Raw genomic sequence first — 27,004 nt, 5'->3', positions numbered from 1 at the left:
TGCTTGATCTTGAGACGGTTTGTTTTTTCCTAGAGCTCCAAGACACTAGATTTGTTCCAACGAACACAGCAAAGCCGCTGGTGGATCGTCGATCATTTGGACACCCAGCCCAGTCAGCGTCAGAGAACCCTAACAGTGCAGTAGTTGCAGATTCTCAATTGTTAGTCCATAGTCTACTGTTCCCTTAACAAACCAAAGAATTCTCTTCATAGCACCCCAGTGTGCATCAGTGGGACACTGTATAAATTGACACACCTTGTTTACTAAAAAGGCCAGATTAGGTCTGGTCATAGTTAAGTACTGAAGACCACCAACTATGCTGCGATATCTGAACTGGTCATTTTCATTCAGTGGTTCCCCTTGATTTGAAAATAACTTTTCAGTTGTAGCCATTGGAGTGGAGATTGATTTGCATTTGTCCATATTGGCCTTCTTGAGTAGATCAAGAGGTTATCGTTTCTCTGAGAACAAAATGCCATGTGTCTGATGTTTCACTTCTATTCCTAGGAAGTACTCAAGTGGTCCTAGATCCTTAACAGCAAAATCAACCAACAGTTTCTTAATGAGATTGTCAGCAGCTGTATTGGAAGGACAGACAATGATTATATCATCAACATAGATTTGCATGTACATGGTCACTTCACCTTGTCTTTGCGCCGGTAGCGCGCATGGAGCCCGTTCGACTGCTACTAGCTCTGGCAGTGGCGAAGGACTGGCGTGTCCATCACCTGGACGTAAAATCAGCCTTCCTCAATGGCGAGCTGGCAGAGATGGTCTACATCAGGCAAGCTCCGGGCTTCACCATCAAGGGAGCGGATCATAAGGTGCTCTGACTGCGCAAGGCGCTCTACGGGCTGCGGCAGGCCCCGCGAGCATGGAATGCTAAGCTTGACGCCACACTGGGCGCGCTTGGGTTCACGCATTGCGCAATCGAGCATGCGCTCTACACGCAGTGATGGGGAAGGAGGAGCTCGTCGGTGGCGTGTATGTGGACGACTTGATCATCACTGGTGCGCTTGCAGAGGACATCGACAGCTTCAAGCGTGAGATGGCAGCTCATTTTCGAATGAGCGATCTTGGCGCGCTCTCCTACTACCTCGGCATCAAGGTGAAGCAGGGGAAGGAGGCGCTCACGCTCAATCAGAGCACGTACACGTTAAAGCTGTTGGAGCAGAGCGGCATGGCTGAGTGCAAGCCGTGTGCAACTCCGATGGAGGAGCGTTTGAAACTGACGAAGGCTAGCACCGCGGCGAAGGTAGATGCAACACTCTACCAGAGCATCGTCGACGGTCTACGCTACCTAGTCCACACAAGGTCGGACATTGTGTTCACCGTGGGCTACGTCAGTCGCTTCTACGAGGATCCTCGAGAGGATCACTGGGCCGCAATGAAGCGGCTGCTGCGCTACATCAAAGGGATGATGGATGAGGTGATCGTCTTCCCTAAGACCGGTGGAAGTGGGCTGCGGCTCATTGTGTTCAGTAATGCAGACATGGCAGGGGACATCGACGGATGGCGGAGCACCTCTGGCGTGCTCGTCTTCCTCGGGTCGGCCCCAATCTCATGGCTATTGCTGAAGCAGAAGGTGGTGGCACTGTCCACGTGCGAGGCGGAGTACATGGCGGTGGCCACAATGGCGTGCCAAGCGGTATGGCTGCGCCGGCTATTGGGCGAGCTGACCGGTGTGGAAGCTTACCCACCAGCGCTGATGGTGGACAACCAGCCCACCATCGCCTTCGCGAAGAATCCAGTTCTCCACGACCGGAGCAAGCACATCGACGCCAAGTTCCACTTCCTTAGGGACTATGTCGATGGAGGGCAGATCGTCATCGAGTTCATCGAAACTGGTCGGCAACTCGCGGACGTCCTCACCAATCCTCTCGGCCGTCTTCAGTTCACGGAGCTGAAGAAAATGATCGGCATGGTGTAGGTTCTCAGGTTAGCAGCAGAATTAGGGGAAGAATTGTAAAGTAATATGCTGCTCTCCCTCTATACCCACGGCAGGAGCAAGCGCTGAAAGGTTTCCCTACTGGGCAGGCGCCGAAAGGCTCCTTGCCGCACTGTAGCCACAGTAGGGGCAGGCACCAAAGTCAGCCCTGCTGTCACATCTAGTCACTGTAGCGGCATGACAGTCGGACATGTCTGTGTACTAGGACTAGATGGGTAGAGTTGTATATATTGCTATCATTGCAACTCAGTAAAGAGAGCGAGTTTAGTTTTGCCGTCTCCTCTGCTGAGCTTCCGGCCAACGCTGGTGCTTGTGCTGTATGTGTGATCTGTTCTCCCTCCCTCTTCTACCTCTCGCCTAGTGTGTGTGCAAGAGCGCCGGTAAGCGGACTGCTCACCCGTGTGAGAGATCTCATTCCCAATAGGAACAACCATGTGCTTTGGAATGCGCAAGTGATGTTGGCGCTTCGTGGAGCGCAAATGGCGAACATCCTCGATCCGATGATTGAGCTGGCCAAGACCATCGCCAAGAGCCCCGACAAGTCCACGGAGTAGGTGCCGAACCCAGAGTATGATCTCTGGGTTGTGAAGGACCAGCAAGTCCTCAACTTCCTTCTGGTCTCCGTCTGTCACGAGATCCTCGTGCAAGTCTCAACCTTCTCCACCACTACGGCAGTCTGGGTGGAGATCGAAGGTATGTTTGTGTTGCAGTCGCGAGCACGTGTGATCAACACACACATGGCGCTTGCTACGGCGCAGAAGTCTCTTGCGGCCGCATGAAGTCTCTTGCGGACAAGATGGCATCCGCAGGAAAGAAGATGGATGATGAAGAATTGGCATCGTACATCCTGGCAGGACTCGACATTGAGTTCAATACTGTCGTGGCATCCGTGGCTATGCGTGTCAAACCCCTTTCCCTAGGTGAGCTTTACACTCAGCTGATTAACTTTGAGCAATGCATGAATTTGCTGCATGGTGGCAACTCCAGCTCGTCTACAAACCTTGCTGCCTATGGTGGTTGCGGCAGCAGGAATGGTCATGGCCATGGTCGTGGAGGCTAAGGCCACGGCCGTTTTGGTGGACGTCAAGGCTCCAACTCCAACTCCTCTTCGGGGTCGAGCACCGCAGGGATCATCTGCCAGCTCTGCGGCAAGGAGGTGCATACTGTTGTGAGGTGCTTCAAACACTTCGATGCGTCCTTCTCTGCTGTACCAGAGAACAAGTCTGCCTCCTCCGCCACCACGTCATACGGCATCAACACAAACTGGTATATAGATACCGGTGCAACCGACCATATCACCCGTGAGTGGGATAAACTCACGGTGCGTGACAAGTACCACGGTGGTGATCAAGTGCACGTTGCAAATGGCGCAGGTATGAGAATTGATCAAGTTGGTCGTAGTATTGTTCGTACCCCCGATCGTGATCTCATCCTTGATAACGTGCTCTATGTCCCTGAAGCTAACAAAAATTTAGTTTAAGTTCACCGCCTTACATCCGATAATCAAGCTTTTATTGAATTTCATCCTAACTATTTTTTGATTAAGGATCGAGCAACGAAGAAAACGCTGCTTCATGGCAGATGTGAGGGCGGCCTATATCCACTCAAGTCTACTCCAAATAAAGAAGTCCTTGCAGCCACCAAGCCCTCTTCATCTCGGTGGCACAATCGCCTTGGTCATCCATCATCCTTGGTGGTTCAGCAGATCCTCAGCAAGCACCAGCTTCCTTTTATTTCTGAGTCCAATAAAGGGTCCGTATGTGATGCTTGTCAGAAAGGCAAGAGTCACCAATTGCCATACCCCAAGTCTTCGAGTGTGTCGAGTAGTCCTCTTGAACTTGTTTTTTCCGATGTATGGGGCCCTACACCAACTTCTGTTGGAAGAAATAATTTTTATGTGAGCTTTATTGATGATTACTCTAAATTTACATGGATTTATCTACTTCGACACAAATCTGAAGTTTTTCAGCGGTTTCATGATTTTCGAAACCTTGTTGAGCGCCTTTTTAACCGCAAAATCATCTCAATGCAAACTGATTGGGGGTGGAGAGTACCAAAAGCTGATTTTTTTTTCACTTGCCCATATGCTCATCAACAAAATGGATTCGCTGAATGCAAACACCGTCATATTGTTGAAGTTGGCCTTTCTCTTCTTGCTCAAGCCTCAATGCCACAAAAATTTTGGGATGACGCTTTTCTAACAGCTACCTATCTCATCAATAGACTTCCTAGCAAAGTCATACATGACCAAACACCTCTTGAACTCTTGTTTAAACAGCAGCCCGACTACAATAGCCTTCGTACTTTTGGGTGTGCGTGTTGGCCTAATCTTCGACCCTTTAACTCACGAAAGTTGCAATTTCGTTCTAAGCAATGTGTTTTTCTTGGCTACAGTAACATGCATAAAGGGTTTAAGTCCCTTGATGTGGATGAAGGTCGTGTTTACATCTCACGAGATGTTTTTGATGAATCTATCTATCCTTTTTCCGCCCTTCATCCCAATGCTGGAGCACGTCTTCGCTCTGAAATTTTGTTGCTACCTGAACATCTACAAAATCCTTCTTCAGATCATGGGGACGACACTACTACTGACACTTCTTTGATTAATTCTTTATGTGCTAATGATGGTTGTGCAGTTACAGAATCAACTTCCAGTCATGTTCCTGCAGAAACCAGTGTTCAGCAAGGATGGTTTCTACCTATCGCCGGAGGGGGAGCAAGTGGCGCCTCTGAGGCTGATACACCTGCTGAATTGCCCCCAGATCAGCCTGCTGCAACATCACAGGAATCACCCACGGATCAGCCTGCTGCAGTGTCACAGGAATCAGGTGGAGCGCCTGGTCTAGCTGTCCTACCGGCTTCTACAGTATCCTCCTTGGATCAGCAGATGGCAGGCACAGCGCATTCCCCTCCAACTCGGCCTACTGCTCCAGCAGTCCCAGCACGTCCTGTGACCCGTCTTCAGAGAGGTATATCAAAACCAAAAATTTATACTGATGGCACAGTACGTTATGGTCGTATTGCAGTTGTCTCTGATGAACCTTCAAGCCTTCATAATGCTCTCAGTGACAAGAATTGGAAATTGGCCATGGATTTGGAATTCGCAGCACTGCTCAAGAACAAGACATGGCATCTTGTTCCTCCTCATCATGGCCAAAATATTATTGATTGTAAGTGGGTGTACAAAATAAAAAAGAAAGCTGATGGTACCATAGATAGATACAAGGCACGACTGGTTGCTAAAGGTTTTAAGCAACATTATGGCATTGATTATGAGGACACTTTTAGTCCAGTGGTCAAGGTGGCCACAGTTCGTTTGGTTTTGTCTATTGCAGTATCTCGAGGGTGGTATCTTCGGCAACTTGATGTCCAAAATGCTTTCCTTCATGGAGTGCTTGAGGAAGATGTGTTCATGAGGCAACCTCCAGGCTATGAAGACAAAAATGCACCACATTATATATGTAAGTTGGACAAGGCTCTCTATGGACTTAAACAAGCACCGCGTGCATGGCATTCACGCTTGAGTTACAAGTTGCAACAACTTGGTTTTCTTCCCTCTAAAGCCGATACATCTTTGTTCTTTTATAACAAAGGGAAACATATTATATACATGCTTGTTTGTGTTGATGACATCATAGTTGCTAGATCATCTCAAGATGCTACTGTGGCTCTTCTCAAGGATCTTGAAAAAGACTTTGCAATCAAAGATTTGGGCGATCTTCATAACTTTCTCGGTATAGAAGTTCATCGGTCGAAGGGGGCGCTACGGTATGCCAATGAATTCTTCACCGAGTTGGGCTGAATCTCTGCAAACCGGTCAGTACGCCTCTAGTCACTTCTGAAAATTATCACTGAATGATGGAGTCAAGTTGGGACCAAATGATTCAACAAAATACAGAAGTATTGTTGGTACACTTCAATATTTGACCATAACCCTACCTGACATCTCATTCTCGGTCAATAAAGTCTGCAAGTTCCTTCACTCACCTACAACTACACATTGGGAGGCCATCAAACGAATTTTAAGATATATAAAAGGGACCATGGGCCTAGGGCTTAAGATCAGTAAGTCATCCTCAATGTTGGTGAGTGCATTTTCAGATGCTGACTGGGCCGGATGCCCTGATGATCGTCGGTCTACAGGGGGCTTTGCTGTATTTCTTGGTGCCAACTTGATATCATGGTGTGCAAGAAAACAAGCTAATGTTTCTCGGTCTAGTACAGAGGCAGAGTACAAAGCCATGGCTAATGCAACTTCTGAAATAATGTGGGTTCGAAAATTACTACAAGAACTAAAGGTGCCACATCCTTCAGTACTTGTCAGCCGATCCTGTGTTTCACGCCGGCAGAACCAAGCATATAGAGATAGACTACCATTTTGTCAGAGAACAAGTTGCACCAAGACAGTTAGACATCAGGTTCATCAGCTCAGCGGATCAAATAGCAGATAAATTTACAAAAGCTCTCCCTGTTCGGCAACTTACTGCATTCAGGAATAATCTCAACTTGGTGACAGTTGCGATTGATGGAGGGTGTTAGGATTTCTGAATGATTGACAGTGTATACGGTTTCCTTGTATTGGTGATCTCGTGTATCTACAGATTAGGAAGTATAGCACTGATTACAACTGATTGTATTTTCCTTTTATCTTCTTCTTGTAACACAAGACACCATCTGTTGTATAACCACGATGGGGGCAACACGAAACCGTGAACCCCAACGGGTATCACGTTCAACTAATTTCACAGCAGGCACAACCAAATACTCGCAATCTAGAATAATAGAATAATCAGGACGTGTGTCAAGAAGTTTATGGAAGGGACTATCATTGTCAATTGTACGACTGGGCATCCTATTGATCAGGTACAGGCAGTGTTAAATGCCTCATCCCAGAAACGTAGTGGCATTTGAGCTTGAGCGAGAAGGGTCGAGAGGCCAGTTTTGACAAGGTGTCGATGTTTTCGCTCTGCCAGCCCATTTTGCTGGTGAGTGTGAGAACACGAGATGCGATGATCTATTCCTGAATTTGCAAAATAACGGTGCAAACGCTGATATTTGAACGGATTTTTGAAATAAAAATGTGTTCGACATGTTTTTGGAATTGGTAGAATATAGGTTCAACATCAGACTTGCAATTCAGAAAGTAAATCCAGACATATCTACTATAATCATCAATGAACGACATATAATATTTTGAATTATTCACTGATGTTACATCAGTGTGAATCAACTGTAAAGGTGCAGTAGATACATGCTCAGAGTCAGAGATACTGAAAGGGAGCTGACGAGATTTTCCTAGTTGACAAGCATTGCAAATCAAGGAAGGAGAAATCTTGGTCCTACTGCTATGTTATTGTCCTGCAAGATTCTAAGAGTAACAGGTGCTGCTGGATGCTCAAGTCGTCGATGCCATTGTTCTTCAGAGACTTTGGCTGACAAGAGTGCTTTTTTGTTATATGGCAAGATGTAAAGACCATCTCTACATGTGCCTTTGAGAAGTAGAGTCTCCGTGGCTCGATCCTTGACAAAGAAAGAGTTTGGATGAAACTCGACGAAAGCATCATTATCATAGGCTAATTTGCGAACAGAAATCAAATGCTTATTGATCTTGGGGGCATGTAGAATATGGTTCAAGCGAAGGGGTCAAACTAAGCCAGTAATAGATGAATGACCAATATGAGAAATAGACAAACCCGCCCCGTTTGCAACTTGAACATGATCGCCTCCGATCCAGTGTAGCGGTCCTTGGTGGTGAGGCGCTCGAGGCCGTTGGTGATGTGGTCAGTAGCTCCTGTGTCTACGTACCAGTTTGGGTCGATGGGGTATCTACTGGTGACCGTCGCCGCCTGCTTGACGTGGTCGTTTGCCTGATATGACAGATTGAAGCGATGATAGCACTGAAGTGCGTCATGATTGGGTTTGCCATAGATCTGGCAAAGTGGCCCATTGCTGCTGGAGGCGCCATTGTTGACCGCAGGTCCTCACTGGGGTGGACGGTTGGAGCGTCCACCGTTATTGCGAGCGACCACCGCCGCGGCCACGGCCGCAACCGTTGCGCCTAGCGTTGCTACCACCACGTAACGGATATCTGTTGACATTGTTTACTGATGATACCTGGCCGCGGTTGTTGTTGTGATCCTGTCGCATCTCGTAGCTAAGCATGTGTGCGTAGACGTCACTGATGGTATACGTGTGGCTGCGCGTGGTGATGCTCATCACCAGTGCATCGTAGTCGGGGCCGAGACCGCGCAGTAGGTACGCGATGAGTTCTTCATCTTCAAGCCGCTTGCTGATGCCGGCGAGAGTGTCGCTGAGGCGTTTCACCTGGCTGAAGTAGTCGGCGATGCTTGAGTCCTTCTGGATCATGTTGAGTTGCATCCAGACCTGCATGACCTGGGCACGAGAGGCCGACGAAAACATCTTCTCCAGTGTCCTCCAGGCGTCGCGCGCTGTGGTTGCCCCGACCAATGTGGCCAGGATGTCCTCGGTGATCGAGGAGTTGATGAGGCTAAGCAGAAGCTAATCCTGGTGGTACCAGCTGGTGTACTCAGGGTTGACGACGGTGCGGCAGCCGCCGGTTTCCTCTGACGGCGTGACCATCATGGTCTGATTCGGAGCCGGAATTGACCCGTCCACATAGCCGACGAGACCCTGGCTTCTCCTATAGGGAAGCTCTGAGTCAACCAAAGCAGGTAATTCTCCTGCGTGAGCTTCACATTGATGACATGACTAGCTACAGGCATAGGCGTAGGCATGGAGATGAGCATCTGGGAGGTCGTGGAGTTGTTGCTGGAGATGGAGTGCGGAGCGCTTGTGGATCGTGGAGGCTTTGATACCATGAAAGAATACCAGAACGCACTGATCCTCTTGGGATCAGGTCCCGTACCCCTCCGCGTTGTCTCTCAGGTCGACGGGAGGGGCGACCGCCGCCACCGGCTCAATCTCTACCGCCATAGCTCATCCCCAGCCACTGTCACCACCACCTAGCGTGCAACGACGGGCCCCACTGCTGCTCTAGAAAGTTCTGGCGTGCGGCGACCTCTCCTCTCCCATCCTTCTCTCTAATGGCTGCCGGCTTCTCACCGTTTCCGGTGTTTCTTCGGTGGATCCGTGGCGGCCTTGCCCGGATCTGCTTCCTCCTGCGGTGGTTCACGTGGATCTGCAAGCTGCTCGTGATGGCACGCCATCCGTTGCCGGATGTTTGGATTTGGGTAGATCTAGCTCCGTCCCCTTTAGTTGGCAGTGGTTGTGTGTCCTCCCCTTCCCCAAGCTGCTCCTCGGCCGCTGGCTATCCTCTGTGACCATGGTTTGGCCGCTCGGCGAGGCGGGCCGCGCCGGCCGCTGCTACCGTCGTCAAGTCCCACCGGCCTAGGCCGACCGCGGGCGGAGGCCCGTGGGCAGGGTTGCCGGCAACCGGCTGCTAGCTGCAGGGCATCACGTGCGTGCCCAGCTGCTGCTGCTGGCCACAGGGCTACACGTGCATACCTGGCCGCTGCTCCTGGCCGCAGGGCAGCCGGCAGCTGCTGCTGGCCGCCTTGTTGTGCTTCGTGTAGCAGCTGTTGTCGTGATGGCCATGCAGATGTCGAGTGCTCGCGTGATGGATTGGAAACTGGGCGAAAGCCCTGCTCGGGCTTAGCTCCGGGCCAACGGCGGTGTCGCGGCCCGCGTCATCTTCCTCCTTGAAGGCGTCGTCGAAATTTCCATTCCGCCATATGCTTGCTCGTCGATCTTGAGTCGAAAGGCAATCCCTACATGCCGCTCCCTCCAACAATGGTGGCGTCTGTGGATGTCGCTCTCCTTCTTGAAGGCATCGTTGCAGTCTGTGTCTCCTTGCAGCTCCACCTCCGCAGAACCTTGCCCCATGTCACCTGTGTGGGGCATCTCCTGCTCCCCGCTTCTTTCGTTCATCTCTTGAGCCTGCCTGGTGATGGACATGGCTGGCATTGCAAGTTTGACTCCTGTCATGGCCTAGAGAGTGTCCGCCTTTGTCGCCTCTACTCCGTCGGCGGTCTCCTGTTGGTGGTATCATCAAATCTTATGTCGGGCGGTCCACCTCTTCCGTCATTCCCCTTCAAGGATTTCTCCCCTTGTTTTGGCGTTGGATTACGGTATGTGGAGCCCAGATGTGCTGGAAAAGGTGTTGCCTTCAGCTCAAAGTGAGGTCGTCATCTCCAGCGTGCCCTGGTTGGAGTGCTTCTCACCACCCTTAGTCCTCTTTCCATTGTGCTCCATCGCAGAGAATGGCTTTGGACCGGCGTAGCTATGAGGGGTGGTGTGGTTACACAACAATCGTGGTGCGTTGGTGAGTATGTTGTTCGACGGTGGCGTTTCTTCGGTGATTGGTGGTTGGCTTACGATTGGTGCCATGGCTTGCCTGTGGCTTGTGCTGATTTGCTCCTGTTTCCCCTTGATTTGTCCTTTCTCTTGTGCCTGCCTAGCTACGGATATGGCTGGCACTGCAAGTTCGACTCCTGTCATGGCCTGGTGAGTGTCTGCCTTCGGTGCCTCTGCTTGGTCGGCGGTCTCCTGTTGGTGGTGTCATCAAATCTTATGCCGGGCGGTCCACCTCTTCCATCGTTCCCCTTCAAGGATTCCTCCCCTTGTTTTGGCGTTGGATTACGGTATGTGGAGCCTGGATGTGCTGCAAAAGGTGTTGCCTTCAGCTTAAAGGGAGGTCGTCGTCTTTGGCGTGCCTTGGTTGGAGTGTTTCTCACCACCTTTAGTCCCCTTTCTATTGTGCCCCATCACAGAGAATGGCTTTGGATCAGCGTAGATACGAGGGGTGGTGTGGTTGCACAATAATCATGGCGCGTTGGTGAGTATGTTGTTCGGCGGTGGTGTTCTTCGGTGATTGGTAGTTGTCTGACAGGTGGTGTCATGGCTTTGCCTGTGGCCTGTGCTGAGTTGCTGTATCGACTCTTCTTTTGCTCTCTCCGCTCTGTCTATCCACACCTCCCTCTCCTGCTTTGTGTACACCTTCTGGTATACCGAAAGTATGCTGTACTGTTTGAGCTTTTAGCTCCTTCGATTCAATATAAGTAGGTGGGAACTCCCCCCCCTAGAATTGGTAAAAAAAATTATATGACAAGATTGTTACAAGGATCCATGATCCGATCTCTTAGGCGCACAACGCTCTCACGCCCGATGCTAGCGCTCACGAAGGACGCGGTCACCAAAGCTACTCTGTGCCAACTAACCACGCTACACAACCTTACAAACACAACACGATTACATCTTTAACATAGATAAGGAAGCAGGACGCAAGTTGCACTGGCTTTGATACTGAGCTGTTAACGAGCTAGTGCTGCTCCTGAGCTGTGCAAACCAAGGAGGCCATCCTTGCGGCCACTAGGGTAGCCAAAGCTTGATCCGGACAATACTAATTTCATGGGAATAGGTCTGTTCCCAAGGCCAAGGCTCGTCGACTCGGTGTCCAGTTGCCCTGATGACGCAGCTATCAGCCCTGAAACAAGTACACCAAGCTCATCACACTGCACTCGGTTCTAAGCTAAGCAAGTATTATCTCTGATTGTATGTTGAGAATTGATGTAGATATTGGTTCGGGCCACTCAATTTTACCCATAAATAACGGAGAAGGTTTGCCTGGCCTGGACTTGAATTCCGGATGGAACTGAACTCCCACAAAATATGGGTGTGAAGGCAACTCCAGTATCTGCATCCATGCGGATATATGCAATGAGATTTCTTGTTTGGCATGCCGTTCTCTGAACAACAAATTATCATAAGCTCAATATGCTAGATTGTGAACATAACGTGCATTAGTGCATTACCTCCATTCTCTGTCCAGTTTCATCCATACCGACAAAACTTACACCGGCGCTCTCAAGTTTGTCAACCATCTCAGGGTTCACCTGGAAATTTGGCAGGTTCCAAATTTGGGACAGTAGTAAGTGTAATTTTCAAAGTGATTTTTCATGTATATGATAGATAACTAGATAAGCCTACTGCTCAGCACTTGTATCTTACCTTTCTGCAATTTACATTTGCATTTAGGAATATACTCAGCATCCACTATAGTGGCTAGGAGATATGCTGGATCAGGTAGAAAGTAGAATATGCTCTCTGCCCCTTGCCCATAAAAGCAGGGGCAGTACTATTGTAAAAGACAAGCCATTGCATTTCTAATTCCAACAAGCAGACAAGGCCAAGCTGCCCTCTGACTTTACCAGATCCGATCTGAATCTGAGATCCATCTCGTGGTTCTAGGCCAACAACTGGTATCAGAGCTAAGTTCATGAGAGTACGGTGACCAGCCATGTCCACCGCCAGCCAGATCGAGAGAGCGCATGTCACTGTTGCAGCTACCGGTGCGGTGAGGAACCCCGGCGGTGCAGTAGCAGCAGGAGCCGACGATCGCACGACGCACCTTGCTGCCGCAGAGGCCGCGGCTACAGCGCTACACGTCGAGATGGAGTGGGAGCCGGTCGGCGGATCGCAAAGCCCAGTAGGGCGTCGTCTTCAGTCGCTGTCACCAGAGCGGCGCCACAGACGCCGCGACCACCCTGTGGTGGCGCAGCCGATGGTGCAGACCATCTACCGTGACTCCGGAGCGGGGACGCCATGGCCGATGCTCACGAGGACCAACTACCATGAGTTCCACGACGATCGACGGACGTTGGAGGAGTTGTGCGCCACCATGCTGCGAGAGATCAGCGCCTCCCTCGCTAACAAGGCGACGGCAAAGGAGGCCTGGGACTCTATCGCCACCACGCGCCTCGAGCAGTGCTGCAGTGGCTTCGACAGGAGTGGGAAGGCCTCGCCTTTAATCCCGGTGAGCAAGTCGAGGAATTTTCCTTTCGCCTTTCTAGCCTGAAGGAGCACATGGCGCGCAACGGCGACACTGTCATCATCGACGCTCACGCGGTGGGGAAGCTCCTAGGCTACATCCCGAAGAAGTACTCCCAGAACGTGCTGGCGATCGAGATGCTCCTCGACTTCGAGGCGCTCTCCATCGAGGAGGTCACCGGGAGGATCAAGGTGGTGCAAGATCGTTAGGAGGCGCCCCACACCGAGCCGAGCACCACCGGAGGCAAGCTGCTCTACACTGCCGAGCAGTGGCGGGCCTTCGACAAGAAGAAGGATGAGGCTTCCGGCTCTGGTCCGCCCTGGGAGCATCATCGCCCACCACGCAACAGCAAGAAGGAGGAGAAAGGACCTCGGGCGTAGACTGGTGTTGATGGCGGCGCCGCCGTCGAGCACACGGCGACCCGAGATGATACCTTCCTCAACTGCGGTAGGACCAACCATTGGGCCAAGGACTGTCGCCTTCCTCCAAGCCGTGGTGGGTAGGCTCACATCGCGCAAGTAGAGGAGGGGGTCCATACCCTATTCTTGGTGCATGGGTGCATTGAGCTACGACAATAAACAGGGGAGGAGGAGAAAGATTCAAGCTTTCCCCTTCCTGCATCGGCCGCCTCCGCTCTGCTCCACCTCGATGAGCCGCGTGCCCACGCCTTCCTCGGCACTGACCCCGGTGATGACAAGATCAACGGTTAGTACCTCGACACCGGCACCACCCACCATATGACTGGTCAGCGTGAGTTCTTCTCCGACTTGGACTTCAGCGTGTGAGGCTCCGTCAAGTTCGGGGATGCCTCCGCCGTGGAGATCAAGGGCGTCGGCTCTGTCATCTTCACTACCAAGACTAGCGAGCACCAGATGCTCACCGGTGTCTACTACATCCCCACGCTGAGGAACTCCATCATCAGCTTGGGACAGCTAGATGAGAATGGCTCGCATGTGGAGATCGAGCACAGAATACTGCGCATCTATGATCGTGGTCGGTGACTCCTCGCCAAGGTGAACAGAGGCACCAATTGCCTTTATGTTCTCCATATGTAGGTGGCGCAGCCTGTGTGTCTTGCAGCCTACCACGATGACGACGCCTGGTGGTGGCACGAGCGCTTTGGGCACCTCAACTTCGAGGCCCTGAAGCTACTCGGCAATAAGGAGATAGTGCTGGGCATGCCACGCGTCGACCATGTGGAGCAGTTCTGCAACACCTGCATCCTCACCAAGCAACGTCGGCTCCCCTTTCCCCGCCAGGTGAGCTTCCACACCAAGCAGAAGCTGGAGCTCGTGCATGCTGACCTCTGCGGACCAGTGACTCTGGCCACACATGGAGGACGGCGCTACTTCCTCCTCCTTGTCGACGACGTGTCCCGCTACATATGGGCGGTCCTGCTCGATACCAAGGCAGTAGCCGTGGACGCCATCAAGCGTCATCAGGCAGCTACGGAGAAGGAGTGCAGCCGCAAGCTTTGGGTGTTGCGCACGGACAATGGCGGCGAGTTCATGGTGGCTGAGTTCGCGGCGTACTTCGCCAACGAGGGGGTTCAGCGCCACTACTCTACGCCATACACTCCGCAGCAGAATGGAGTTGTCAAGCGCCGCAACCAGACAGTGGTCGCCACCGCCTGTGACTTCTCAAGCAGCGGGGCAAGCCGGCGATCTACTGGGGTGAGGCCGTGATGACCGCCGTGCACCTACTGAACCACTCGCCAACCAAGACGCTCGACGACAAGATGCTGTATGAGGCCTGGCATGGGCGCAAGTCGGTAGTCAGCTATCTGCGCGTTTTTGGCTGCCTGGCATTCATCAAGGAGCTCGGCCATGTTGACAAGCTCAACGATCGCAGCTCACCGGGGGTCTTCATCGGCTACGCTGATGGGGCTAAAGCCTATCGTGTGTTCGACCTGGTGATGCAGCGTGTGCGAGTGGCGCGCGACATGGTGTTCGACGAAGGTCGTGGCTAGGAGTGGGACAAGGCGGCTAATGATGGATCGGCGACAGCTCTACATGACTTCACCGTCAAGTATGCGTGGGCTGGAGTCGCGTCGACCACTGCACCAACCTCGCCGACCACTACACCAGCCTCGCCGACCACTCCACCAGTTTTGCCGACCACTTCGCCAGCTCCGCCGCGCTCGCCATCACCAAATCCGGGGGAGCTCGTCAACTCATCGGTGGCGGTTGGCAGCTCATCGGCAACCCAGCCGACCACTTAAGCTTCGCAGTGGACCATATCGGCACCGCAGCAGACAACATCAGCACACACTCCGAACATCGGAGACTGGTCGGTGGCCGCAAGAACTTCACCAGCTACCGATCCGACCACACCATCTTCTTCCCCAACCGCGGCATCTCCTACCTCGCCCACTGGTCGGTAGTCTGAGATCGAGTTTGCGACTCCACTGGAGGACGATGAAGACCGATTGGACACCTACTATGACGATGAGCCCCTGCGGTACCACACGGTGGCAAACATCCTCGATGACCAGCCTGCATCAAGCCAGGTAGAGCGGCTCTTTGCCCAGCTTCATCTAACACATGCCGGTGAGCCGACCACCTATGCTGAGGCATAGGGTGATCCGACATGGCGGGTGGCGATGGAGCAGGAGCTCAAGTCCGTCGAGCAGAACCGCACCTGTGAGTTGGTGCCACTGCCCGGTGGCCACCGCCCCATCACCCTCAAATAGGTGTTCAAGCTCAAGAAGGATGATCAAGGCGTGGTGATCAAGCACAAGGCATGGCTGGTGGCGCACGGCTTCGTCCAGCAAGAGAGCATCGACTACGACGACGCCTTCGCCCCTATGGCGTGCATGGAGTCAGTCCATGTCCTCCTCACGCTAGCGGCTCAGGAGGGCTGGCGAGTCCACCACATGGACGTCAAGTCCGCCTTCCTCAACGGCGACCTCAAGGAGGAGGTGTACGTGCGCCAGCCACAGGGATTCGCCATCGCTGGAGAAGAAGGCAAGGTGTACTGCCTGCGCAAGGCCCTATACGGCCTGCGGCAGGCCCCGTGAGCCTGGAACACGAAGCTCGACGCCACGCTCAAGAAGATGGGCTTCCAGTAGAGCACGCATGAGGCGGCAGTGTACCGGTGGGGCAGCGGGCGCTCTGTTCTGCTCGTCGGCGTTTACATCGACAACCTCATCATCACCGGCGCTGAAGGAGACAGAGTGGAGGCGTTCAAGGCGCAGATGAAGAAGGAATTCGATATGAGCGACCTCAGCCTCCTCTGTTTCTACCTCGGCATCGAAGTGCGCCAAGACGCCAGCGGCATCGCCCTCTGCCAAACCCACTACGCCAAGCGCATCCTCGAGCTCGGCGGCATGACGGATTGCAATCTAGCCCACACCCCGATGGAGGAGCGGCTCAAGCTCAGTAGTGACAACACGGCGGAGGAGGTTGACTCCACACACTACCGGCGGCTGATCGGGAGCTTGCGCTACCTTGTCCATACCTGTCCGGACCTCGCGTTCGTCGTCGGGTACGTGAGCCGGTTCATGGAGCGGCCCACGATGGAGCATCTGCAGGCCATCAAGCGCATCCTTCGCTACGTGGCAGGCACCCTCGACTACGGTCTTCACTACGGCAGGGCCCCCGACACAGCGCACTTCGTCGGCTACTGCGACAGTGACCTCGCCGGAGACGTGGACACCAACAAGAGCACAACCGGGACCATGTTCTTCCTCGGTGGTTGCTTGGTCTATTGACGGTCTCTCAAGCAGAAGGTGGTGGCCCTCTCGAGCTGTGAAGCAGAGTACATCGCCACCACCACTGCAGCAACTCAGGCACTATGGCTGTCAAGGATGCTGGCAGAGCTCCTTGGCAGGAATGTGGATGTGGTTGAGCTGAAGGTGGACAGCAAGTCTGCTCTAGCTCTGGCCAAGAATCCTATCTTTCATGAAAGAAGCAAGCACATTCGCATCAACTACCACTTCATCAGGGATTGCTTGGAGGATGGGAGCATCAAGGCTAGCCACATTGCCACCACTGATCAGCTGGCTGATATCCTCACCAAGTCGCCGGGAAAGTCCAAGTTCCAGGTGATGAGGGAGAGGATTGAGCTGCAGCAGATCACTTCTAGTGCTCGGCACTTGTATCTTACCTTTCTGCAATTTACTTTTGCATTTAGGAATATATTCAGCATCCACTTTAGTGACTAGGAGATATGCTGGATCAGGTAGAAAGTAGAAGATGTTGTCTGCCCCTTGCCCATAAAAGTAGGGGCAGTACTATTGTAAAAGACAAGCCATTGCATTTTTAATTCCAACAAGCGGCCAAGGCCAAGCTGCCCTCTGACTTTACCAGATCCGATCTGAATCTGAGATCCATCTCGTGGTTCCTGGCCAACAGTATAATGCCATATATATATTGGGCAATGATTCTCACCATATATCTCTGTCTTTGGCGTTCATCCACGTACTTTGCATTGCCGTATCTGTTGTGAGAAACAGAAACCAAGTCCCAATTACTAGTGTAGACAGAACCTAATTAACACAAAGCATCTACCTGATACATACAGCCTAGCAGCTTTACAGTCCGTTGTTCTGAAGAAAGTCCTCTTTGTTCCCACACGCATAAGTGTTTCCGAACTCTTCCATACTCATTCAGTCAGTAACATCATGAAACGGACATGTAAAAAAAAAATGCAAGCCCATAGAAATTCTGCAACAACTGTTACCTCGGGCATTAGGATTAGACAAGGATGTCTTGTGCCAGCATCTAACTCTCCAATGTTTGCATCCTTCAGGCCAAGATTAGATCGTGCAAATTCTATGACGGCAACCTGCATCCCCAAGCATATGCCTAGGTATGGGACATTGTTTTCTCTGGCATATTTAGCAGCAAGAATTTTGCCTTCAACATGACCAAAGCCTCCTGGAACTAGGACTCCATCTGCACACTGAAAGATTTTTTGCATCTCAGTTATTGCGTATCATATTGGACGAACAATGATATCTGATACTTATCTTTTAATAGTATACAAGTATGCATGTCACCTTGAGTAGGCTCCATGCCTTATCATGGAGGTCTGGTGACTATCAAAAGAATTGGCAGAATGATTAATAAACCATGACAGCAACTGCAGTGATGTTGAACGTAAGAGTATGACGGAACTTTTGAAACCTCTGCAGTCTCTTGTACTACGTCTGAAGCAGGGAACCAATTGACAACAAGCCTTCTCTGGCAAGCAACCGACGCGTGGCGGATGGCCTGGATGCATAAATATCTTGATGAATGTACAATTATTTTTCCTTTGGTGGAGAAAGGAGATTGGAGAGAACTATAATCAGTAAACGTCAAGGATCCTATCCTCACCAATAATAGAATAAAATAAAGTCAAGGATCATCATTAACCTCGAAGACGGAGTGGTATGCATTGGCATGATAAGGGTGTTCTCCAACTACCGCTATTTTGACCTGCAAGAAATTGTGCTCCATTGAAATGCAAAAGGAAGAGAGAAACATGAGATATAGCTTGTTATATATTTAATGTGATAAACTGAAGAATACGACAGTACTAGGAAAAGGAAGATACAGTGTATGGGAATATACCGCTGGATCATGGAGGTGCTCACATGTAGTCCTTTCCATCCATTCATCCAACTTAGGTTCTATAGCTAAGCTGCATATTACAAATGGGATAACAAAAAGGAAACAAAATAAGATAAGTGATACATTCCTTTTACGAGTTGTGTTTTAATCCAGAAAATTCAAAGGGCTAACCATGCAAGTCCTAGCATTTTTAAAATAGCTTCATGACCCTTCTGATCCTGACATCAGAAGTGGAGATTATATTTGCAACAACTGGTGTTTAAAGACCAGTGTTTTCCCAATTTTGGTAAAAACATATGGAATACATAACGCACTTTAAGAAGTGAAGGGAGATGCCAAATATTTGGAATATCATGTAGGGTAATAATGCATTCAACCTGTAAATGTTGTTTAAGGATTCAATTCAAGCACATATATATAAAATATGAATGCTGAATAATTGCTTCATAACAGACAAAATAGTGCTCGATATGACCTCCATAGTCTCATACCGGAACATTGCAAAACTGTGAAAGCTTCTCTTTGACATTTTTGTTCAGAGGCTACAAAACATATAATAAAAGCAGCGTATTGATACCATTATTAGAATAAGATGATCAAATGTCGGGTGTGACTGCAACTAGAGAACAAAAAGCTATGTACTGTTGTGCTACGACAGGCCAGTAGATCTGGTGCCAATCCAAGGTCTCGAAGGCACCTAACACTGTATTGGGTAGGCTTAGTTTTCTGTATTTTTTCAGATAAAATCATAGAAGAAAACAAAATTTAGTGACTCACATAATTGATATTTTATAAAATGAATCACATAAAAAATTGAAAACCAAACAATAGATGTCTTTGATATTTTACCTGTTCTCCGACCACGTTTATAACAGGAACAAGACTGACATGTACCAGACAAAAGTTTTTTGGGCCTAAAGTACATAAGTAGACAATATTAGCCCAAGCAATTAGATGAAAAACACCAGGCAGCCAATTTATTGGGTAAAATCTATACAGAAATATCACCAGCTCGGCATGAGAACTGGCTCAAAGCTTCAGTAAATGGTCTCGACTCAATATCGCCTGCACGGTTAAGGATAAAAAGATTTTACAAGATTTTAGGTGAGCATATCATCCGAAAATTGGTCTGTATAATTCCCAAACCTATTGTCCCTCCCAGCTCAATGATACAAACATCCGGTGGCCCTTCTCTCCCGTCAACAGGAATCATTGCGACACGCTTGATCCATTCTTGTATTGCATCCGTAATGTGAGGTACAATCTTAGAATGTTGAGAAAAATACATTTGCAACTTCCATAAGCTAGCATTTTAAATAGATGAGAGCACATAAACTATGATAGGCAAAACATTTTAAATAGATGAGATCAGCACAAAAACTATGTAGCTAACAGGCTCTATGCCATGTTGCTCAATGATTTTGGTGATTAAAATAACAAAACAATCAACTAGGACTAACATTTCTGCTAAAATATGATTCATAGATTATGTTAGATCCTAGGATGTGAGGGGAAAAAATTGATGCGAAGTCCAGATAAGAATTAACCAAGTCAAAATCAGCAAAACCAGAAAAATATAGAGCACCAGATGGTCCGCATCTCTGGAATATTTTTTTGCGGGTAAACACATCTCTGGAATATGAAGGTACCAGACTATTGAATGGTTCGGTGATGACAAACGGTAAAGTTACTGTGCAAGTGTGAAGACCGGATGATCCCATGAAGGTGACGAGAGGCCCCGGACAGTCGCTGGACGAACGATAGAAGCTAGGTGTTTTGGACTGGAGTAAAACACAACTGAACAGTTCGATGGTGAAGATATGAAGGCACAGGACAATTGAAGATGCACCCTACAATCAAAAGTTGCAAAGACTAGTGCAAACAGCTACACTGACCGGACTTTCAGGTGGAAGCCAAATTACACATGCCAGACGGTTCGTAGAGCGTAAAATTTGTCAGCTGATTTGCGATGGCTAGTTTTCGGTGTAGGAACTGTATATACCCGTATAACCAGTCATTTTGGGGCGTGTTGGGAGTCCATTGAAGCCCAACAAACTATTGCATGTGTAGAACACACTATCCACCATATGATAGCTTAAAGATTACCTCCAGGCCTTAACTCTATGCTTAGTGCTAGATCTAGAGCTTGTTTGAGTCTTAGTTTGAGAGAGTGAGATAGATGCTATTGTAATCTTCTTGTACCGGATCCTTGGAGCCTTGATGCATGGCTCACCAGTAATGTTAACGACCCTCTGAGCTTGGTGCGGAGCGGCAGTGACACCGTGAGTGGGGAAAGAGGAGATCCTGTCCTTGATGAAGAAGCTCCGTAGTGGATGGTGCCAAGGTGACCAGAAAAGTCGGGCAACAAGTGATGAGCCAAGGTGGTTTATGACATTTGTCTTGGTTGGCGGGAGCCTTGGTGGCGATCCCACCACCATAATCGGGGGAGGCTTGGTAACAGGAAGCATATCGTCATTTGTGGAGCTCAAATATGGACTATGAGTTACATTTTGGCAACCGATACCATGGGATACATCGTCGCGCCTCAGAAGTTTGCGCACTTCAGCTTTACTTACTGTGTTTATGATTCCACTTGTGTGCCTTTATCTTTTCTAGAGTAGCTTAGACTAGTGTAGCATCAAGTTAGAGCGCTAAGTTAGAAAAGTTTGTATTGATCCAATTTACCCCTCCCATCTTAAATCACATACCCACGGCATGGAGTTCATTTCAATCTATGATAGGCACTTTGGGACTACACTGACAAACCTGAATTGTTTTCCCTAGATAATCTCCTCTTCTCTCCTTATCTATCACAAACTGCAAAGAATCAAGAGGCACCACGTCACAGGAAACAGACAACAAATCTGTCCACATCGACAAATAATTGCATAGGAATATGATAAGGTCAGTGCCAGCTAGATACAAATTGCATAGAATATGATAACGTCAGTGCCCGATAGATCTTGCCAGCTGTTATGTTGTTGTCTCCCGTCAATTCGACATCCAGGAATCTCTCGTAGTCTCCAAGATCCATGTGGACCTATCATATCATACCATCATGATTTTAATCAGCCTGGAATAAAAACAAAATGTCGTTTTCATCCAAGTTTTAATTTGTGGATTAGCTAGCATCAATCAAGTAAGCACTCATAAAATTAAAACAATATTCTCCTACCATTTGAAATTGCAAGTCGTTTAACTTTGTCTTAGGTCAAACTTCTCTATCTTTGACCAAATTTATAGAAAAATGCATAAACATCTACAACATCAAATAAGATTCATTAAGTACTGCACCATGAAATTTATTTTGATATATAGTGAATTTACTTGATATTGTAGATGTTAATATATATTTTTTTCTATAAATTTGGTCAAAGTTAGACAAGTGTGACTTAAAATAAAACTAAATAAAACAACTTACATATTGAAATGGGGAAGTATTACCGTGACACTATATAGTTACTTTTATCCGATCCAACTGATGCGATGACACAGGTAAGGATGGGAACTAGAATAGAAGATTGGTGTTGCTCTTACCTCGCTGCCATCGTTCAAAACAAAAACCTCCCCGCGCTCAGCAGGAGATATAGTTCCAGCATCAGTATTCAAATATGGATCTGAATGAATCAATGTGTTGCGGCATGTGAATATGCAAGTAATATAAAGAGAGCCATGCATGTGAACAAATCACATATTTCACCAAGTACAAGTACAGAGGAAAGTTAAAATGGGGATTCTAGAATGAGTATGCCTATGGTACAGACAATTTTTAGTTACTAGCTACATCAAACTGGTTTTCAACAAAAATAGAGAAATGTTTCCATATATAGGGGGAAAATATATAGTACAGAAGATGAACTATATATCCTGGACAAGTCTAGTCTGAGTCAACAAAACTGCATCACAGGGAAATTCAGCAGGAAGGGCGTGTAGAGAAGAACATGCCTATCTTAATGAAGGTGACGCGCAGACTGCAGGCCTTGAGGATGACACCGATGCTGCTGGCGGCGACAGTCTTCCCTATCCCACTGCCGCCGCCGCCAGTCACTAGTACATACTTCATCTTCTGCACATGACGAAAATACTAGTACGACTTATGAAGGTTTCAGAGCTTGCTTTTCCGAGGAATCAAACGCATGGCAAGCAACAACCGGAAGGAACGAAACTGCTCTTGGTCATACTCCTACCTAAGAGAAACGTGGAAGAAGAATGAGGGCGATGAGTTCAGACATGCCTGTGGTTGGGCAGCCAACAAGGGACAGCATGGAAACGAGATCCTACATACACTACTAAAAAAAACGATTTTAAGAGACAGCTCTTTTGATCTACATACATACAGAGGCAGCAAAAACGTATGTGTCCCTGGCTCCAAAGATATATAGCAGCAATTTTCAGACGAGCCGTTGCCTGCCTTTCCTGGCACTTCCGCGTGGCGTGCGCTGCGACGGGGGCATGGGAACACAGTACACGACATGAGTTTGAGTTTGCTTACGTTCCCCTCCAGCAGGGATTCGTGGGAACCGATTGGAGTTCGATCGACCCCCACGCTGTGCTGTGCTGTGCTGCGCTGCCTGTCACGCAGCCCCCCGGCCGGCCTGTCATGCATGCATGGACTCATGTCACCAACAACTCCTTGTCGGATAAGGGCCCAGGATCGCTGCTTGGCGGGTCCTTCTGTGGATCCACGATAGATAGATGCTCTGGTCCAGGAGCAGGTCGTCGTGCAGCAGGAGATGGCGAAGCGAGTGCGGGAAAGAGTGTGCTGACGATGACGGACGGTGGAGTGTGCGGCTCCGATCGAGGCGGCCGTGCAGGAGGAAACCGGGCATGCTGAGGATGGACGGGAAATTAATTTCATACGGATTGCGAGCTCCCCCAGGCCCAATCGCCCCATGCGACGGTCCTTCCACTTCATCGACTCCCTCGAGCTAGCGGCCCGTGATTGCCTCGCCGCCCAGTGGATGACGATGACGAGCTTGTTCCACGTAGTAGCAGCAGGATAGCTGCAAAAAATAAGCAGGATGCGGGTGCCTAAACTAGAGCTATAAGCTAGCCAGGATGGTGCTGATGAAGAAGCTAAGCTAGGTCTAGCTAGGTGTGGATACACGGAAACGGCGGTGCCGGCCGGACGAGGCGTCCTTTGCTGAGTTCCAGACGGCATTCGCGAAGCCGTTGTCTTCCAGCCAAACGCGAGCTGAGGCAATGCGGGAGCTATTCCCCGGAGGCGTCGCCGGCGAGGGCCGGTAGTGAATGAGCCGTAGACGGTAGATCCCGGTGGGTTGTGTGGCTGTTGTCGTACGTCTTTGTGTTGCAAAATTCTTCTACGTACGTATAATCGAGACTAATCAATCACGGGTAGTGTCGGGTAGTGTCTAGGTTGGCATGTTTGTCACACAAGGCGTTGCCTGCTGCTCGTAGACAGCTTGTGTGCGAGTCGGTTTCTGTCCAGCTTTGTATTACAAACCTCCATTCCTCAACGAAATAGGCGCGTTCAGCGCGTTCTCGATTTTTTTTTCAGAGATGGTGGGTCTCAGCCCATTTACACTCAGCAAACTACTGCCGCTGAAAATAAATTAATAGAGGTAGGTCTTTTAGTAAGTCTGTTTCTGTAAACGAGGCCCATTTAAAAATAGTCTCTAAGCCCAATATATCATCCGACCAACCTTAGCCCATCAGAGGAAACCCTAGGCGCATATCTCCTACCCGGCCGCCACTCATTCTCTCTCTCTCTCTCTCTCTCTCTCTCTCTCTCTCTCTCTCTCTCTCTCTCTCTCTCTCTCTTATATCATCCCTTCCCTTCCCTTCCACTCTCACACGACTGATACCTCTATCAGAAATAATTTTTAGCGACGCCACCCTTTTCTATCAGAGGCAGTTCAACTATCACGCTGCCTATAACCGTGCGCTAGGGGCACTGTAGCTCTATGACCACCTCTGAAGATCCATTTTCAGGGGCGGTTCCATTACGAAAAACGCCTCTAGAAATAGGTCTATTTTTAGGGACGGTTGTGTTTAAAAGAACTGTCTCTGAAGATCCATTTTCAGGAGCGGTTTTTACAAAACCGCCCCTAAAAAAACTATTTTCAAAGACGGTTCCTTAAGAGAATAGCCCCTACAGCTATATTAACAGAGGCAGTTCTCTTTAGTCAACCACCCCTAAAAATGACACCCTAAATACCCTTTCTTCCTCCTCGGGACAGTCTGCGGACCACCATTTTTCAGCTCACTTGGAGGGCGAAAAATAGCAAAAATAGAGGGGGAGGTTTTTCCCTTTCAACTTTTGAAGTAGTTCTGAGAGATGAGATTGTGGCATCCCTAAACGCTTTTCAAACTTTACATATACATTTCTTTCACTAATTTCTTTAACTTAGAGATCCAGAGAGAGACATGCATGATGTTTGATTTTTTATTTTCCTACCAATTTAGACTCATTTTTGCCCAACTTATTTGGCTCACATGAACTGTAGTTAATTTTTATATTTACTTTATTATTTTTTAAGCTTTAGGTCTAGAATAATATAATATTTGTAGAAAAATATTATTGCTTCAACATTTATATGCGAATAATACCTTGATGCAAATACACCTTTTCTTTTCGAAGGGCACATATGGACAGATCATGGATGTACATGAAACGAAGACATGAAGCTTCCTACATACAAGATGTGAATGGTTTTATTGAAGCCTCTAAAAGACACGCTTTGATTAAGCAGGCAAAGGACATATATTGTCCCTGTTGTGACTGTCGGAACCGTATAGTATGCCGGGATCCAAATACGATAAGATCACACTTAGTCAGAAGGGGTTTCATGGAGAACTACGAGATTTGGGATCATCATGGTGAGTGTCGACGAAACCTGGTTGGCAGTATACCGAGGGATATACCCACGGTAGTAGATTGGTCAGTGGAGGTACACGTAATAGGAACTGGATGGTGACACAGGTGCAGAGATAGCGATTTAGACAGGTTCAGGCCATCAAGTCGACGGAATACCCTATGTCCTGTGTCTTTGGTGGATTGTATTATGAGAGATCTGAGATGAGCTAATGAGAGATATGAGATGAGATGTCTCTAAGCTAAGCCCAGGGTTTGTATTTGGATGCCGACTAGGGGACCCCTGCCCCTCCTTATATACTTTAGAGGGGTAGGGTTACAAGAAAAGTATCTTAGTCGGCTATATGGTAGGTATTCTATTTAGATTACAACACCTATAAGAGTCCTAGTAAATCATATCTTCTAGATGCCTTGCGGTGCACGCCGACCAGTGTCGTGCGCCGCGCGTCTTGATCATGTGGGCTGGACCAACCCTGATGGTGCGGCTCATGTCATATCCTGCGGATATCCAAGGTTATACCCCCACAGCTAGTCCCCAAGCGCCTTGTATCCGCTGAGCAACGTTGTCTTGATCTTGTCCGAACAGTTTAACTTGAAGCCGACCAGTTCAACTAGTAATCTAACCAGTTTAACTAGTAATCCATCTAGTAAAAATGGGTGACCGACCAGTTTAATCAGTCGGCAGGCCTTGGACTTACTCAAGTAAGGCTTGCCAGAAGGATGTAAAGGGCTCAAAATTTGAAAATTCTCCACCTCAGATGAAGTGTAGCCACTTAGACTCTGTTTGCGAGGTCGGATGATTATTATCCATGACTTGGCCAATAAGAAGGATAAATCAGGAAAAAAGCACTACATTCATCGCTAGGTGAAGTGTAGCCACTTAGTCCCCGAGTCTGACATTAGGTGCAGAATTCACCTAGTGCCAGGGTCAAAAAATAGAAGACTCCGAAGGCTTAGCCAATCACACAGCTAGTCCCCAGCTTAGCCGAGGACCAGTAAAAAGGAAAAAAACAGTACACTTACCACAAGGTGAAGTGTACATACTTAGTCTCCGAACCTGCTAGAAGATAGAGAAACATCTTGTAGCAGGATCAAAGAAATAAAGTCAAAATATTTTCGGAGATCAAAGAAGTGGAGTGTGCTTAGCACTTGACTGCTACGATGACCGATCGTACAGCCTTGATCTGATCCGAGTAAGGCAATCTGGATAGTCCGTCATAAGACTTCGGGTGGGCAGTCTCCTCATCGGAGGCCCCGTATCACCCCCACCTCGGAACTCCTAAATCACTGCAACAAGATTCGAAGGAAGGCCAACAAATTTGAACCAACCGACTTGTCGTAGCAAAATCCGACCGCCAAGGGAGTCCCTAGCTTAGCTGGCTATTGTTGCATGAAGAATCCGAACACCGAGGAGTCCCGAGCATAGCTGGCAAGCCCGCAGCGTAGCTGACGATGAAGCCTAGGCAACAAGCAGTCTGACCAGTTGGTTGGCTGATGAAGCGAGCGCCGAGTAGTCCAACCAACTGGTTGGCGACAAAGTCCAAGTGCCAGATGGTGCAACCAACTGGTCGGCGATGAAGTTCGAGTGCTAGATGGTGCAACCAACTGGTCGGTGATGAAGTCCGAGTGCCAGGTGGTGCCACCAACTAGTCGGCGATGAAATTCGAGTGACAGATGGTGCAACCAACTGGTCAACGATGAAGTCCGAATGCCAGGTGGTGCAACCAACCGGTCGGCAATGAAGTTTGAGTGCTAGATGGTGCAACCAACTGGTCAGCGATGAAGTCCGAGTGCCCGGTGGTGCAACCAACTGGTCGGCGATGAAATCTGAGTGCCAGATGGTGCAACCAACTGGT

At 49.0% G+C, this 27,004-nt stretch overlaps 1 protein-coding gene, 1 non-coding gene and 1 pseudogene across 2 annotated transcripts; 1 reads left to right on the top strand and 2 right to left on the bottom strand.

The window, feature by feature from the left end:
* Window positions 1–27,004, bottom strand: part of LOC136483481 (uncharacterized) — a 257,753-nt pseudogene that overhangs the window by 73,400 nt on the left and 157,349 nt on the right.
* Window positions 2,763–2,901, top strand: LOC136484596 (small nucleolar RNA Z247). The gene has a single exon (XR_010766104.1). It is a non-coding gene; the product is annotated as a small nucleolar RNA Z247 (small nucleolar RNA).
* LOC136483482 (uncharacterized) lies at window positions 11,095–22,636 on the bottom strand. The gene is made up of 22 exons (XM_066480567.1): window positions 22,501–22,636; window positions 22,259–22,379; window positions 21,851–21,930; window positions 21,267–21,353; window positions 21,080–21,130; window positions 19,460–19,577; window positions 19,322–19,378; window positions 19,163–19,227; window positions 18,956–19,039; window positions 18,805–18,855; window positions 18,628–18,690; window positions 18,485–18,531; window positions 18,317–18,383; window positions 18,116–18,178; window positions 17,885–17,971; window positions 17,758–17,796; window positions 17,439–17,660; window positions 17,278–17,351; window positions 17,147–17,195; window positions 11,740–11,820; window positions 11,528–11,621; window positions 11,095–11,411 (listed from the first exon to the last, which is right to left on the bottom strand). Exons 2-22 carry the CDS (start codon window positions 22,374–22,376, stop codon window positions 11,239–11,241), a joined length of 1,770 nt encoding a protein of 589 aa, XP_066336664.1. The 5' UTR covers window positions 22,377–22,379; window positions 22,501–22,636; the 3' UTR covers window positions 11,095–11,238.

The sequence above is a fragment of the Miscanthus floridulus genome, chromosome 9 (genome assembly GCF_019320115.1).
Source record: "Miscanthus floridulus cultivar M001 chromosome 9, ASM1932011v1, whole genome shotgun sequence".
NCBI lineage: Eukaryota > Viridiplantae > Streptophyta > Magnoliopsida > Poales > Poaceae > Miscanthus > Miscanthus floridulus.
The sequence above is the reverse complement of the archived record's forward strand: the minus strand, read 5'-3'. Positions and strand labels throughout refer to the sequence as shown.

Excerpts from the sequence above, each read along its gene's own strand:
- LOC136483482 (XM_066480567.1), bottom strand. The coding sequence starts at position 22,376 with ATGAAGTATGTACTAGTGACTGGCGGCGGCGGCAGTGGGATAGGGAAG. Across the intron at positions 19,379-19,459 it reads TGAGCTGGGAGGGACAATAG|GCGATATTGAGTCGAGACCA; the intron begins GTTTGGGAATTA and ends TTAACCGTGCAG. Across the intron at positions 17,661-17,757 it reads AGGCATGGAGCCTACTCAAG|TGTGCAGATGGAGTCCTAGT; the intron begins GTGACATGCATA and ends AAAATCTTTCAG.